At 39.3% G+C, this 15,256-nt stretch overlaps 1 protein-coding gene across 4 annotated transcripts in view; it reads right to left on the bottom strand.

Annotated features, from left to right (window-relative positions):
* Window positions 1-15,256, bottom strand: part of STK24 (serine/threonine kinase 24) — a 54,755-nt gene that overhangs the window by 16,281 nt on the left and 23,218 nt on the right. For 3 of the 4 annotated variants that reach the window (XR_013944878.1, XM_080575931.1, XM_080575932.1), the window contains exon 3: window positions 2,437-2,493. Coding sequence is in view for 3 of the 4 variants with exons in the window: in XM_080575931.1 (XP_080432057.1) it covers window positions 2,437-2,493 (57 nt within the window). In the remaining variant the exon portion in view is untranslated. Of the gene's footprint in view, window positions 1-2,436; window positions 2,494-13,317; window positions 13,455-15,256 lie in introns of all 4 variants that reach the window. The other variant, XM_080575933.1, reaches the window with a different exon arrangement.

Here is a 15,256-nt window from a genome sequence, read left to right as displayed (position 1 = left end):
ATTTCATTCTGAGAAGAGACAGCAGGGGGAGGATATCTCCCAGCTCTCTACATCTGAGATGAATTCTGCAACTGAGTGTGCCACTAACTTTAAAGTGATAGAGGAAAGGTCACTACCTGAAACAGGCTTCCTAACCAGTAAGGGCACTTTGAGAGGAACTCAGACTTGGAGAACAATATTGAAAATACTCTCAAGAAGGGTTGCAGAGCAGGACACGTCGATCTCTGCTCTCTGGGTTCAGCGACAGGACCTGAGGGAACGGCATGGAGCTGGGACAGGGGAGGGTCAGGCTGGGGGTTAGGGAAAGGTTCTGCTCCCAGAGGGTGGTCAAGCACTGGGACAGGCCCCCCAGGGCAGTGGTCACAGCACCGAGCCTGATGGAGTTAAAGTGTTTGGACAACGCTCTCAGACACATGGTCTGATTTTTGGCTGGTCCTGTGTGGAGCCAGGAGTTGCACTCGACGACCCTCGTGGGTCCCTTCCAACTCAGGATATCCTACGATTCTACTCCAGTATTCTAGGCTACCCCACAAGAACTGCCACTGAAAAACGTTTCAGATAAAAATAAAATACTACATCCATCAGAAATCCTCACCTAGTAAGCAGGAAAAGAGGTAAGATTTCAGGTAATCCCAACAACGTATTATTTATTTTTAATCTTTGTAGCCTTGCTTTCAACTTTTTTTTGCTTTTCTCTAGCTTTGAAAACATCCTCATAAATTGTTCATCTCAGCATTGATATTATCTCAGTAAAACTAACATTCTGTTCTTATGAGAGCACCAAATAGGCGTATACGTGCTGCTGCCACTCCCTGAAGCCCAGAAGACATTCTCAAGGCTTTGCTAGGCTGCAAATGCCAGTTCAAGACTTGGCGACCATGACGCATTACATCTAACAGTGGGAACTCTTCTGTCAGATGTTAGCTTACCCAAATGAGCAGAAAGTTGTGAAAACAGGCTGTGACTTAGAGTACTGGTGCCTCTACCTTCACCACAAGCCTATTAAAACTGAGAGCCAACGTACGTGTAATTGCTTTAAGTGCACTTTCTCTTGCAAGGTGTGACTTTGAAAATAGCCTGTGTATTCAAGCACAGAAGGCACCAGGCTAGTAAGTCATGCATACGCTTCAACCACGGAATTTGAGGTCCCCATGCAGCCTTGCTTTGTGTAGAAGCAAGACAAAGTGTGCCAATTCTCATGCTGGATTCCAGCTGAGAACCATAATGTACATGTTAGAGGTAGGAAAACATGCAGCAGGACATGAATTCAAAGTGCTTTTCTGTCAGAACAAAACTATCACAACAACCAACAAACTTCTTTTCTAGCATATTTTTATTAGGAACATTATATATTTCTACATAACCATAGAATTCCTTCCTAGAGGATATGGAAACTAAAGGTATAAATGGGTTCAAAAAGGTAATCCCAATTAAAGTATAGCAGCTCAACTGCAAGAAGTCTGCGTTTACCAGCCCCTCCTCTCATTCTCAGGATGTCAGCAGCAGACTGCCACACAGGCATTTACACTTCTACTCTTTCTTCAAGCATTTATTAGTTGCCCCAGGTGAGAACAACAAACTGTGCTGCAGACAGTCCGTCTCAGTTGGTATGACAATTTGCATGTACTCAAAACATGCATTCTCATTTTTATAGTATTATTATTTTCAAAATCCACAATAAATACAATACTCCATGTGAGTTTTCATTTTTCAGATGGCTGAAGTGAATTGCCAGCATCCAGTCCAGGAAAATGTAATCTACATTGAACCTTTTGAATTATGATTCAAAACTGGGCAATTATTTTGTCAATTTACCTGGTGCAATTAATCTAGTCTTTCAAACATATTGAACTATCTCTGTAACCATTCTTTGGTAAGCAGATCTCCTTGCAGGTTTAGATACAGCATTCTTTGAGGGAGAAGAGAAATGGAATGGATACGGTTCACTAAATTTGCAATTTATAAGGTTGTGCTTTTTTTCCTCTTCTTTCTTAACACAACCAGGGAGAATTGTGTTAGGAGAATTATGAGACAGAAAATACTGTTTTCAGCCTTTAGTGTTCTCGGGTTGACTGAAGATCAGCATTCAAAAATGTTTATATCCTGCTTCCAATATTAGGTTGCTTAGTTCCCTACCATCTCTATAAATAATCAGTCATGCCTCATGGAAAATAATATTTTCCTGGCATTGACAAGCATTTTTTTCTCCTTTACTGGAATATCCAAATTAAAACAAAATGTTTTGTTTAAGGCATCTGGTTATGCTACCTTCCAAGTTAGAAAGTAATAATTACACATGTAAGACCATAATTTTTTGCTATTATTACAAAAAAAGAATATCACACACAAATGATACCACTACCGTTTCCAAAATTATAGCAAAGGAAAATTAAGTATGTGAGGCAAAGTAACAAAAATCATATAAAATTTACTTACTAGATCAAGAGCAGAGCCACCACCCAGATATTCCATTATTATCCATAACTTTGTATCCTGCAAAACAAAAAACAACAGAAAACACGTTAAGTTTTAAGTTATCATTAAGTTATAATGGGAATCATTCCATTCTTTTTGCTGAAGAATCTACTCTTTTAAATTACTGTAAATGTTTAGCTGTTCCTCTAAAACACCTTTGGATTATTCTTTAAGATGTGATATTATTTTTAGTTCCACCTGATGTGAAATTAATTTAGTCTGTCACAAACTATTTATGCAACTATGTGTGCTCAAAAAAAATAAAATAAAAATTCTGTTCATCTAAATCGACAGGAGAAAAGCTACTTCACATTTACCAGTAGGTAAGAGTGCAGACATTAGAAGCTGATTGCTTCTAAATAACTGATGCATACTCTTTAACATCAAACTCGAGTTCATTTCATGGTACCTCCTTTGTGCCCTGACACTAATACTACTATAATATGGATTGTAACCAAAAGAGATTTATCTTCAATTCCTGACAAACAGTCATGTAGCAGGACACCTCTTGCCTTTATGCTGAAAATATAAAGAACATCTTCAGTGTCTAATCCAATGGTCAAAGCTTCAGAACTGGGAAACAAAAAGACTAGAACCAAGACTGGAAAAATACTCTGAAGCTCTGAGTTCACTTATCTATTAACCCGCAGGAGCCACCCACCTACTTGTTCTTATCACCCTCCTGACTATATTTTGAAAAGTATTTGCTGAGGCATGAAAGAGACGGGACACTCAGTGAAAGCGGAGGACTATAAACTCATACATTTAAAAATTCTGATTATAAACATTCAAAATACCAAATAAACACATATAGTAGATCTCCTTTCCTTAGTATAAAATGTCTTGATTTTATTGATTATCTTTATTCGTACAGATACTGCAAATATTTTCTTGAATAACCTGACTCCTGTCTAGGTTGAATTTCATTTAAAATTTACTCTTAGCATCTCTGCATTGTTTCAGCTTCTTGAAAGGTAGCCCACAACTTATCTGCCTCTGACCTAAGGAAGAATACAGGTAAATTTTCTCCACTAATGTTCATGTATCTAATATAGGGTATAGAATTTTGGACAACTATGTTCAAGAAAGATGAAGCAAACTAGTAAGATACAGAATAAGAATTATTTAAGAGAACTACTGCCATTTGTTAGCTTTAGATAGTAAAATAAAAGCTACAGAAAAAAATCAAGCTACTATATTCTCAAGGAAAAGTTTGATACATATTACAGGAGTGTTTAATACAATATATACAATACACTGTTAAAGAGACTGGATCCAGTCACTACTCTCTGCTGTTTGCAGTATTTTATTCTCAGGTACTCAAAGAGAAGCATCAAATCCATCCACCTTACAGTAACGTATTTCCTGTAGGTAACAGCACACAGCCCTCCCCACCTATCTCCAGTTTCACACACTGTACCATTGTTAGGTAAGATCTTGGATTAGTTCCTTCATCACCCACTATTTTTAACACAGAGATCCAATTAAATTTAGATACTTGTTCTTCGGGAGTCAATGGTATTTGACAAACATACAATCTTGTTTAAAAAACACTTTAAAAGAACCAAAACTATTTTTTTTTTAGGGAAAAAAGTAATTTTTAAAATACAATCTATCTTATCGACGTATAGCATCTGGATAATGCTTAATTTTGCAGACACCACAGCCATTCCAAGAATTACTGCTTATCTTGAAAGAGTTCCTTAACAATTCTGAAATATGTACTTCGCTGCTAAGAGTTTCTCAGATTTTGCCTTAAATGTTCTGGGTTCTAACAGTTCCAGAACAAGCATGCTTCTGAGAGGTGTCTTGCTGTCACTTCACATTCAGAAAACTTCCTCAGCACAATCAAAATTATCACATATATTTTACATTTTTCTACATATAAAAAACCTCACCTGCTTCCATCTCAAAACTGGTTTTCTAAAGCAGCATGATATGCCCTAAGTATTCCAATTTTATGTGTCTGCAAATAGTAACTTGAGTACAAACGTGTCAGCTGTATCACTCACTACCTGTTATTTCAATGCAAATGCCTGGGTGGAAAAGAAAAAGGCAGGGCAAATGAACCCCTTGATCCTCTCAAAAAAAGAAAAAAAAACAAGGAGTCAAGAAGAGATGCACCTTCTTTTTTCTATCTCAAATACCTTGCGGGTTTAGAGAAATAACTTATAATTAAGATATAACGATTTCCCCAGAGAAATTCTCACAAAACTAGATATTAAATTTCCCAGCCTCAGAATCAAAAAACTTTGAAAACAGTTATTTAAAACAAGTTGCAAATTAGAAATCCAGAAGTAGCATAAAATAACTAAAAAAAAATAATTAAAGAATGTACATTTAACTGTGGAGATACACAATTGTGTAATATAAAATTACACAATAATAAATTACAAAAGTCATAGTCTTTTTTTTTTAAATCATCACTTATCTTTTCATTTTTTTCCCTCGTTTGCTCAGCCTTTTCTCCTAAAGCTTTCATCATCAACTGCTTAGGGTCATATGTCTGAATTTACAATATAGTAACCATGAATCCAGTAAACTCAGGAATACTAAGGTTTTAAAACAAATCTAAAATTCAGTAAAATGTGGAAATGCTGTTAGGACACAACTGTATCGATATCCCAGTGTGAAGCTAAGCAGTAGCTATCTATTACAGTTATGGCACCTTTACGTTTGTAGCCTCAGATTAAAAGTGATCTTTAAAGCCCTATAGTTCATCTTTCCCCTTGCCACAGAAATACAGCTCAATTTCAAAGACAGTATTTATTTCAAGTTTTCATCATTCATGCAAAATACCTGCAAAGAGGTAACTACTGTTGTAGTGAATCTTAGCAGCATCTTCAACTAACCCTTACTGGAAGTCTTTGGCTTTCTCAGTTAAAATCTGCACACACCGCTTAACAAGAAAAAGTTTTAAATGCTTTTGGTGAAGCAGTTTTAACGAATTGCTTGATACATATTTTATTTTTAGAGCCAGTAACCTGTATACACTTATTTTATGCCATGCAACAACAGCAAAACGCAAGTAGAGCACCACTGTCAACTCACTTTGGCATCACCAGAGTAACAAACCTCCCTCCTCTTGCCCTTCCTTTACAAGCATCTCTGGCATGCCTCACATTCCCTAACTTACTGTCACTTTCCTTTTTAAAGTTGCTGAAATTATTTTTCTTGCCTGTACTTCTTTCTTTGTTCGGCACATATTCCCCATTCTTCCTTTCGAACAAAGCACCAAAATCATTAAATCTTCTATAGCCTAGATTAATAATTACATATTTACACAAAATCACTCGCATTTGCAAAAAGAAGCTACACTTACATACCCAGACTAGGACCATTAAGCGTTCAATTTTAAGATCTGAAGTAAGACCAATTGTCTTCTTTTAAGCATCAGTCCCAACATAGCATTGATTTTTCTTCCAAGTACAGTGGAGCCATGGTGAGTCATCAAGCCAAATTTAGGATTACTATTTCTCTAGATGAGCACATTAATTGAAGGCACACGGTACATTTCCTTTTTCAATGCAGGAACAAGAGGTTTCTTCTCTGATGCCATGAAACTGGGCAAAGGAACAGTTTCGGAATCTAAAAGCTCTCTCACAAATGCAGAGTTTCTATGAACCCTTTCCAAACTAGGTTGCTCTTCTTACAGTTGAACTTCTAACTCTAAAACCACACAAAAGCAGCTTTATTTCTGAAGTATTCACCATTAATTCACTTATATACCATGAAAACAGTTTTAAGATAAGTGCAGTTTTAGCAAGTAAAGAACTTCTCTTAACATGTAAAATCAAGGACCATCCACTCCCCCCCAGCTATCCACCAAAAAAAATCTCTAGTCTCCAAAGCAGAACAGAAATCAGTGTACAAGAAATATACAGAAATAAGTAATCAAGATTAAAATGTTTCTTTAGAAGTCATTATGAAGCTAATAAAAACATTTCAACAAACATGGAGAAGACTAGCGTCAGAGATGCTTTGTGTATTTGTTCGTGTATTTAGCAGGAATACGCGTGTTTTAGTGTGTATACGTGTGTTTCTTTGCGGTGTGATATTAAACAGGAGAGATTCACCTATGTACTGGGTTTATATGGCAAGGTTTTGGTAGAAGGGGGGCTACAGGGATGGCCTTTGTGAGCAGAGCCCAGCAGCTGCCCCATGTCAGATCAGAGCCAGCTCCAGCTGGCTCCAAAGGGAAACGCCGCTGGCCAGAGCTGAGCCTGTGAGCAACACTGGTTGGGCCTCTGGGAGAGCAGAGTTGAGAAACGGAAAGAACTGCTGCGCAACAGCAGCTGGGAGAGAGGAGTGAGAAAATATCAGAGACGCAGCCCTGCAGCCCCCCAGGTCAGTAAATCAGGAGGGCAGGAGGTGCTCCAGGCAGGCAGCAGCAGTTCCCCTGCGGCCTGTGGAGAGGCCCCTGGTGGAGCAGGCTGTCCCCCTGCAGCCCATGGGTCCCACACGGAGCAGATCTCCACGCTGCAGCCCGTGGAGGAGCCCCCGGTGGAGCAGGTGGAGGTGGCCTGGAGGAGGCTGCGGCCCATGGAGAGCCCCCGCAGGAGCAGGCCCCGGGCCGGAGCTGCAGCCCGTGGAGAGGAGCCCACGCAGGAGCAGGGGTCTGGGGGGAGCTGCCGCCCGTGGGGGACCCATGCTGGAGCAGTTTGCTCCTGGGGGATGGACCCCGTGGTACGGAGCCGTGTGGGAGCAGTGCTTGAAGAGCTGCTGCCTGTGGGCAGCCCCCGCAGGCTCAGTTCGGGAAGGACGGCATCCCGTGGGGGGGACCCCGCGTGGGGCAGGGGCAGAGAGGGACCGTGAGGAGACAAAGTGTTGGGGACTGATGGCAGCCCCCATTGCCTGTTCCCCTGTGCTGCTCACGAGGAGGAAGTAGGAGAGGGTGGATGAGGGAAGGTGGTTTTTGTTTGTTTTCTTTGTTTCTCAATTCTCTACGTTGTTAGTAATATGCAATAAATTTTATTAACCTCCCTCTGCTGAGTCTGTTTTGTCAGCCCTTGAGCCCTTTCCATCGTATTTTCTCCCCCTCCTTCCCTTTGAGGAGGGGGAGTGAGAGACCAGTTGTGGTGGAACTCAGCTGCGCAGCTGGATAAAACCACCACAACCTAAAGCAACCAAACCAAAGTATATAATGATGAAAATGTACCTAAATCACCCTTCTAGAGGGAAGGAGGGGTTGCAGAGAATAAGATAATACAGCGTCATGAACAAGAAGGACCAGAAGAACGTGAAGCACCAGCTGACCTGTACAGCACTTCAGAATTTAGCCAGAAGTCTTAGAACAAGGAAGTCAATTAACACAGTTTGAAAACAGTTGCACAACCATGAGCCCGTCTGTTTTTAAGTGAAACAAAATCCTCCCACCTATTGTAAGAATATTTCCCACCTTAAATTCATGGTACATAATTAGCAGCAGAATAAAAGGTACTTAATAAATAAGTGTGAAATCCTTTTACTGAAGGCTTGGTTTGTTTTGGAGACAAATGATCTGCAAATTCCACTCAGAATCTGTATTTGCAAACATTTTAACATGTCAATCATTACAAGTCAAAAGGAATCGCAAACTACAAGTTACATATTTGAAAGAAATACACATCTGCTAATCAAAATAAGAACTACATTAAATTGATCTACATACTAAAAGCTTTTCTATCCTTGGATTAGTAGAAAAACCTACAGTATCAAAAGACAGAAGGAATCAAAATACCCTGAACAGAACCTCAATTAATCTGGGAAAAACAAACTAGTTACAGAACTGGTATGCATTGCACAATGTGATGCAAGATATTTTGTTTAATAAAAAACAGTTTAACTCATATACATGTTGAAGTCGTAAGGGCCAGAGAGAGAGACTTATAATTCAATAACGGTATAAATTTAGTGTTAATTTTCATACTGATTCTCCAGCATAAGAAACCAGATTAAAAGCACTTGACATACACAACCTATACAACAGGATAGCTTCTCTACATTGCATTCCTGCTACAGGTTGTACCACTCTTCATGGAGATTTGTCTTTTTCTAACTTCTCATTTAAAAACACCATGGTCAGTCTGACAGCTATACCAAACAGAAATACTATTTCTTAGATGCACGACTTAAAAAACATGATCAGTCATCATGGATCTCACTTTATGCACCTATTTTAATCTACCTTGTCCTCCAACTCCTTGTCTTGGAAGGAAAGAAGGATTTTACAGACACTTCACACTTGTGTTTTTAACTATGCATCTGAAGCCCATGCTCAACTATACCACCAGGTGGCACAATCACATAATGCCAAAGATGCTCTCTCACTGTCCCCCAGACCCAAAACAAGTTGTGCACCAAACAGACAGAAGTACAAAAACCACCCGTCTAAAATGAATCTGAAAAGACCTGGCACTCCAACACTCTTCATAAAAAGAGGAAGAGATGATTAACCAAACAAATACATCCTATTTCCTCACATTCATCAAGTTCGACTTCAGGCATCTTGTTACTCATTCACCATCCCCTTTGAACATCAGGTCACAGTAGCAGTCCCTGCCTTGTTATACAGGATGAAAAACGGGCACACTCTGGCATACGAATCCTCATTACCGTGTTAACTCAAATGGACATCTGTGAGTTTATACGCATAGATAAGGTACCAATCAATCAGAAAAAAAATAGGATGCCATAAATGATGCATCAATACACTAACAGGAAATGGTATTTACCTAATTTGGCACTTTCTTTCTTACACAAGCTAAAACCATTTCACAAACAACAATAAACGTTGCCATCCTCTCAAATCTGAAAACATCTGTCAAGAAGTATCGAGACCTCCAAAATATTTTACATGCCTTTCCCCAAGAGCATACAACTTTTAGAAAAAAAGAATATACATACAAGAAAATTATTCTTCTAGACTGTTAGAGAGAAGGCACCTATAACATGAAGTATCACCATTAGATCCTTGAAACTCATCAGGATTTGCAACCTTTCCAGTTGTTAGCTGACTGTTCAATGTCTAGATCCACAGATGAGTGCTAGAACAGTTACTGTTTGTTCAAAAGTGAGTTCTTTAACGGTATATGCAAAGATATCAACGCTATTCAGCAAATGCATGGTTTTGGCAACAAATACACGCAGCTCCACCTCAGGGCCTCAATTCCTGTCATATCTAGACTAGTTATAAATATTACCTATATATATTACTGGTTCAATTCAGACCTAATCAGAGCTAAATCCAATGTTACCATATGTTAACAGTGCAAAACGCACCATTTGCTTTCATGCCATTCTTTCCAGAACACGATCCTTGGACAGAGAAGGTAAGGAACGCACTGTTAAACTTCAAACGGCACTTCCACATGCCAGTTAGATTGCGCAATGTCATTTAATAACTTCTTTGACAGATGAAAGGGATGTGACGAAGGATAGAATTCACTGATCACAAAAGAAAGTTATTTACACTGCAGCTTCTCCAAAAGGTGAATACCACGGGCACCCAATTCAGTTAAGTTTAAGTAGTAAATAATCAAGCTCTCCCCCCTGCAAACGGACAAATCGATTCTACCGCTCCATATCTAGCTCCTGTGGCTGTACAACAGCTATCAAGAAGGGCTATAACATTTTTACAAGCTTTTGGAACTGTCTTCACAGGAGACAAAACCAGATAAAAATCTGTCATCACCTATTCACACCACCTTTCTAAGACAGTATAGTTTGTTCTTAAGCACAATCTCAGTAAGTACTGCTGTTTTTCTTGCATATCTGATAAGTAAAAAGCTCTCTAGCCTTATTACAAGGAATAAGGAATTCCACTATCATTCCAAAGCCTCCTAACAAGCTTATTGAGTTTCATCATTCACTGAATCCTTCACTAAAAATTTCCCTTGACAAGTTATTCATCTGCTAACATTCTTCCATCTATTTCCACCTACTACAATGAAAGCTTGTATAGATTGGTGTATCGTTTTATCAAGAGGAATGTTATCTGTTTATAACATCAGATTCCATTAAAAAAAGAAGAGAAAAAACAACCAAAAACCACCATCTATATGAAGATGCTGATACCTGAAGAACCTGAAAATCACATGGCATGAAAAGAAAAAAAAGTTGGCTTTGAAGAACAAAAGACACTATTTCATGAGAGAACAAGGCTAAAGTCACACCTATTGCCTTAGCCACCAAAGATACTCTCTGGATAAACTGTCCTCTCCCTCTCCTTTTCTCCTCACCATCCTGTCACAACTGATGGTCCATGCCCTAGAACAGTGTCTTCAAGGACTGTCCGGTGTTCTCAGAAAGGTGAAGAAACTGAACACCAATTGAAACACGAAACAGCCGCAGTGTCCATCTTTAATCTTGGAAATTAGTATTCCCCATTTTGGGGTTTTGAAGTATTAAGACCAAAGGCAGATGTTATGAAATACAGATGAAGATATTTATTCATCAAGAAAGCTGATGCAAAAATCTGGTCATGCTGAAGTAGATAATCTCGTATACTACTGAAGACCACAGATAAAGTTTATTATTCTTCTTACATGAATGACTGAATATTATTATCAGTTGACAGGCTCCAAAGAGAAAAAAAAAACATTGCTCTGAACATCAGTTTCCTCCAGTAAAAAACACAAAGACACAAGAATAACTAGATTTGCCTTTGAAAGGGATTTAAGTATTTCATGAATTCCAGAGCCTCCAAATAACATAACACCTCCCACATATAGCTAGGTCTCTCATTTTATTATAATGAATATCCACCAACAACTAAAAACCAGTGTAGCAATTCTTAACCCTAAAAAAAAATAAAGCAACATCTTCCACTGACTTTAGAAAGTTACTCAAAGAAAGAAAATAAAAAATGCCTTTTTTTCCTTCTCATCCACTCCCAAGAGAGGGTAACTCATTAATAAAAATATATTTGTGATTCTCTTTAGCTTGTCTTACAGGAACAGAATGAACTTGATAAGATTTACACTAGCTTCAGTGTGGTACTGTCCATTTCCGCACTTTCAGTAATACCTTGCTAAGAAAAAAAAGTGCTAAAATAACTCCCAGAAGAAAAAAAAAAAAAAGGAAAAAGGAAAAACAAAGCAGTTGTGAAAGTTTCATTCATTCAATCTGATTTAAATATATATATATTTGAATATTTTGCCTCTTTGAATACCAGAAGAAGGGACATAGAAACAACACATTGTGGAAAGACTACATACTAAGAAAAAAAATCCTACAGTTGACCAGTATATTTACGCATGAAAGGTAGAAGATTACAAAATAATTTTTTCCAATGAAACTATGAAAGCTGATTACTGCAACAGAAAATCTCAGCATTTGGAAAAAAAAAAAAACAGCAAACAATTGTTGAACATAAACAAAAACCAAGCTAATTTAATCTATTAACTTTGCCAGGACATATAAACATTTTAAGTGTGAAGGAGCTGCAAGTGCTTCATAAAATCCATAGGTAAATCTACACTTACGTATCTTTGGAAGAGAATTAGATGGGTTATTATTTTATAGGATGACCTTAACATTTTCAAGGTACAACCTACAAACCTTTGTATTTATACAGTACAGCCCAATAAGAAAGCCAGCTAGGTAGCAATTATTAGAAGTACTCTGCATAGTCAGAAAGCTCTTGCCTAGGCTTAAAGAAGTCAGACTAAAAGCCAAAAAAAAAAAATACCCAAATCGTAAAAAGGAAAACAAGACAGAAGTTGTTACACAGGGTACCTGCAGTCATGCAGGACATTAGGAACAGATACATCTTAAAAGGTCTGAATGTCAACTATGCTCTCCAAATCCACACCCCTAGACAAAATCTGCTCAGCAAACACATAATTCACTTTTACTAATGGTCTACTCTACTGACAAATATTCTCATAAGAAAAAAAAAATGGCAATAAAGTTCCTCCTCATGTTTCCAGCCACATTGCTAGAGGGTTTCACATTATGTTTACTGGAATAAGAACAAGAAAAGCAAGATCTATAGCTCAGCTTTCCTATGAATGATCTGATGGGGTGTGGAGCAGAAGTCACCCCTGAAAAATTTGCTTTTATAAAAAATAAAAATAAATAAAAAAGCTAACAGCTAACATGGGATTATTGTGTTTACATTTCTGATTCCAAGATAAACAACTGTTCATTTTCAATTCATCTTCCCACTAAATAATAATTCTACAGGCATTTAGAATTGTATACAGATTTAAAAAGACATAAAGAAAGACAGCTGTGCTATGTTTAGGTGGCATCTCTGATAGAAAAAAAAAATCCTGAAGATCTATTTCATAGAAGAATGAAATGCAGCATTTTGTTTCTACAGAACTTTCTTCAGGTAAAGCTCTCTAGAAGTCTAAACACACAAAGAATTAGGTGGAAATATCTGGGTATGAAATTAATCATTTGGAGATCCATTAAAAAAAAAAAAGTCTTTTTCTTTTAAAACTGTGTGGAGCAAGCATCTGGTGTTCGTCCCCCCTCCTCCCCCCAACTTTATCTTTACGGATCGTGAATTGAGAAAAGCTCAAGTTTTGAATCTCATCCAAAATATGGAAGACAAAACAAGGGATGGAGGGGAGCATATGTCTGAGTACAAACCCAGGAAGTATAAAGTGTCTTTTTGCCTTACACTGAGGGCACAAATGGACAAGGGTTACTGACAGAGATGCGTATCTTCACGAATCTTAATGGGGCTGCAACCAGCTGATGAGGCCTCAGGGAGTTCTCAAAAGATTTCCATGAAGGAGTCATGAACAAAAACCTTTAGGAGATGGTAATGCTGTACTGAAGAATATTACCACGCTGGGGTGCAGGGCTGATGAGCGTATTTTGTCTGGGGAGCATTTCTGAGGCGCTTACCTCCTTTGAAGTCTCTTGGCGTCAGGATGAATGCTAGCTGTCCTCGGGCTGCCATCCCTTTGAGGGGAGGGAGATACAGATGAGCCCAAAGGTTCTCTTCTAAACACAAGTCCTTATGCAAGCTGGCCAAAAGGTCCCTGCAATCAAAGAAATCATTGTGGTTTTGCATGTGGCGCATTTATGTCCTTTAATCAAGGTTTGTCAGCCATCTAACGTTCAACCACAAAGGAAAAAAAAAATAAATGCATCTGCCAGGTAGCCAACGCGGAACAGAGACTAAGGAGAAAGAAGAATTGTTCATTCCAGATTGGACACTGTGTACTCCACGAAAAACACACGCAGTACGATTTTTCAGACTAAGCAGAACAGTACCCTCAGTGGACAGTATTATGTATGCATAAAAAAAATGCGATTTGCCTTTGGAATCGTTTTCCAACATACTGAAATTCCTGCCTTGTTCAGATCTCAAGGAAAAGAGAATTGTCATTTCTAGACATACGGACTAGTCAATGCATCCTACAACCTAATGCAGCAGTCACTCTTCAACCATGATCTCTTGCAGTTACACAGCAGTACACAATTGATCCTGAAATGCACTCTTTTTGCTGTACGCTAGTTTAACAGAGCTTGCAGAGCCACTCGCTAGAGGAAAAAAAAAAAAAAGCAACAATGAAAGTTCTGTCGCACTGATAAAAGATCCCTTTTGCTCAACATTTAGATTTAGCAGACTTGTGTTAGCATCCCACCATGCTAGAGCCACGAGCTCCGTGTTTCCCTTAGCCTGAGTCATCCCTAACAGTGTCCATATTCTCAGGCTCCCTGGCGTGTCTCCTGGGGACGTGCCCTTCCATCACAGAAAGAATCCTTACAGCCCAGCTGTCACAGGCCTGGGCTTGTCACACTAAGCACATGATTTCCCAAAGCTCCAAGCTAATGGGCAATCTTAGTTCATACCAAACCCAAACTATGTTATAGTAAAAGCAAACAGACACACAATTCTCGTGGTGGCTGCAAAACCGGTTCCTAGCTAACAAGCACAAAAAACTTATACAAGTACAGAACTGCACCCATTTCACTTTCTAAAGCAGTGGGTAACCACTTCTATGGAACACTGCGCAATGCCAGAGCTGAGCACAGCCTGGGAGAAGAACTCACTGAGAGCAGCCCTGCGGAGAAGGACGTGGGGGTGCTGGTGGACAAAAAGCTCGACACGAGCCAGCAGCGTGTGCCTGCAGCCCAGCAGCCAACTGCGTCCTGGGCTGCACCACCAGAGGGGTGGCCAGCAGGGGAGGGAGGGGATCGTGCCCCTCTGCTCTGCCCTGGTCAGGCCCCGCCTGGAGTGCTGCGTCCGGGGCTGGGCCCCAGCACAAGGATGTGGGCAACCTGGTCTGGTGGGAGGTGTCCCTGCCCATGGCAGAGGGCTTGGAACTGGGTGGGCTTTAAGGTCGCTTCCAACCCAAGCCATTCTGTGGTTCTATGAACACCAAGTGTACAGGAGACCATACTCTTCCATTTCCCACTGATCTACAGCCAGTTTTCCTCTTTTCTCTTCAAAAATGGGGGTGGCAGGTGAAAAAGCATGTCTCTTACACCCATTACACTTTAAACAGTGAAGCTTTTTTATCCCCTAGTGTGGCTGACAATAGTCATTCCCTTCCTCCCTGCCCACCAGGCAAAAAACTACTTCATAACCATGCCTACCCAGTCCATACTTAATGGGAAAGAATTAACTCCAATCTGTGGCAGATCTTTTCCCAAAGATCAACGAGTGAGTGATGTGGTTCTGTGATAACCACAACATTTCTTTTATTTACCTCTACTGGATAAAAATGAAATCCATAATCAAATCATAATTCATATGGAGCTGAATTTTACTGAGGAGACCACCAAATGATTATTAATACTCTACAAAGTCCCAAAATAAGGAATTGAAAGCAAA

This window comes from Anser brachyrhynchus (genome assembly GCF_964034855.1).
Source record: "Anser brachyrhynchus genome assembly, chromosome: 1".
In the NCBI taxonomy this organism is placed as follows: domain Eukaryota; kingdom Metazoa; phylum Chordata; class Aves; order Anseriformes; family Anatidae; genus Anser; species Anser brachyrhynchus.
Note: the sequence above shows the minus strand (reverse complement) of the source record. Positions and strands in the feature narration are given on the sequence as shown.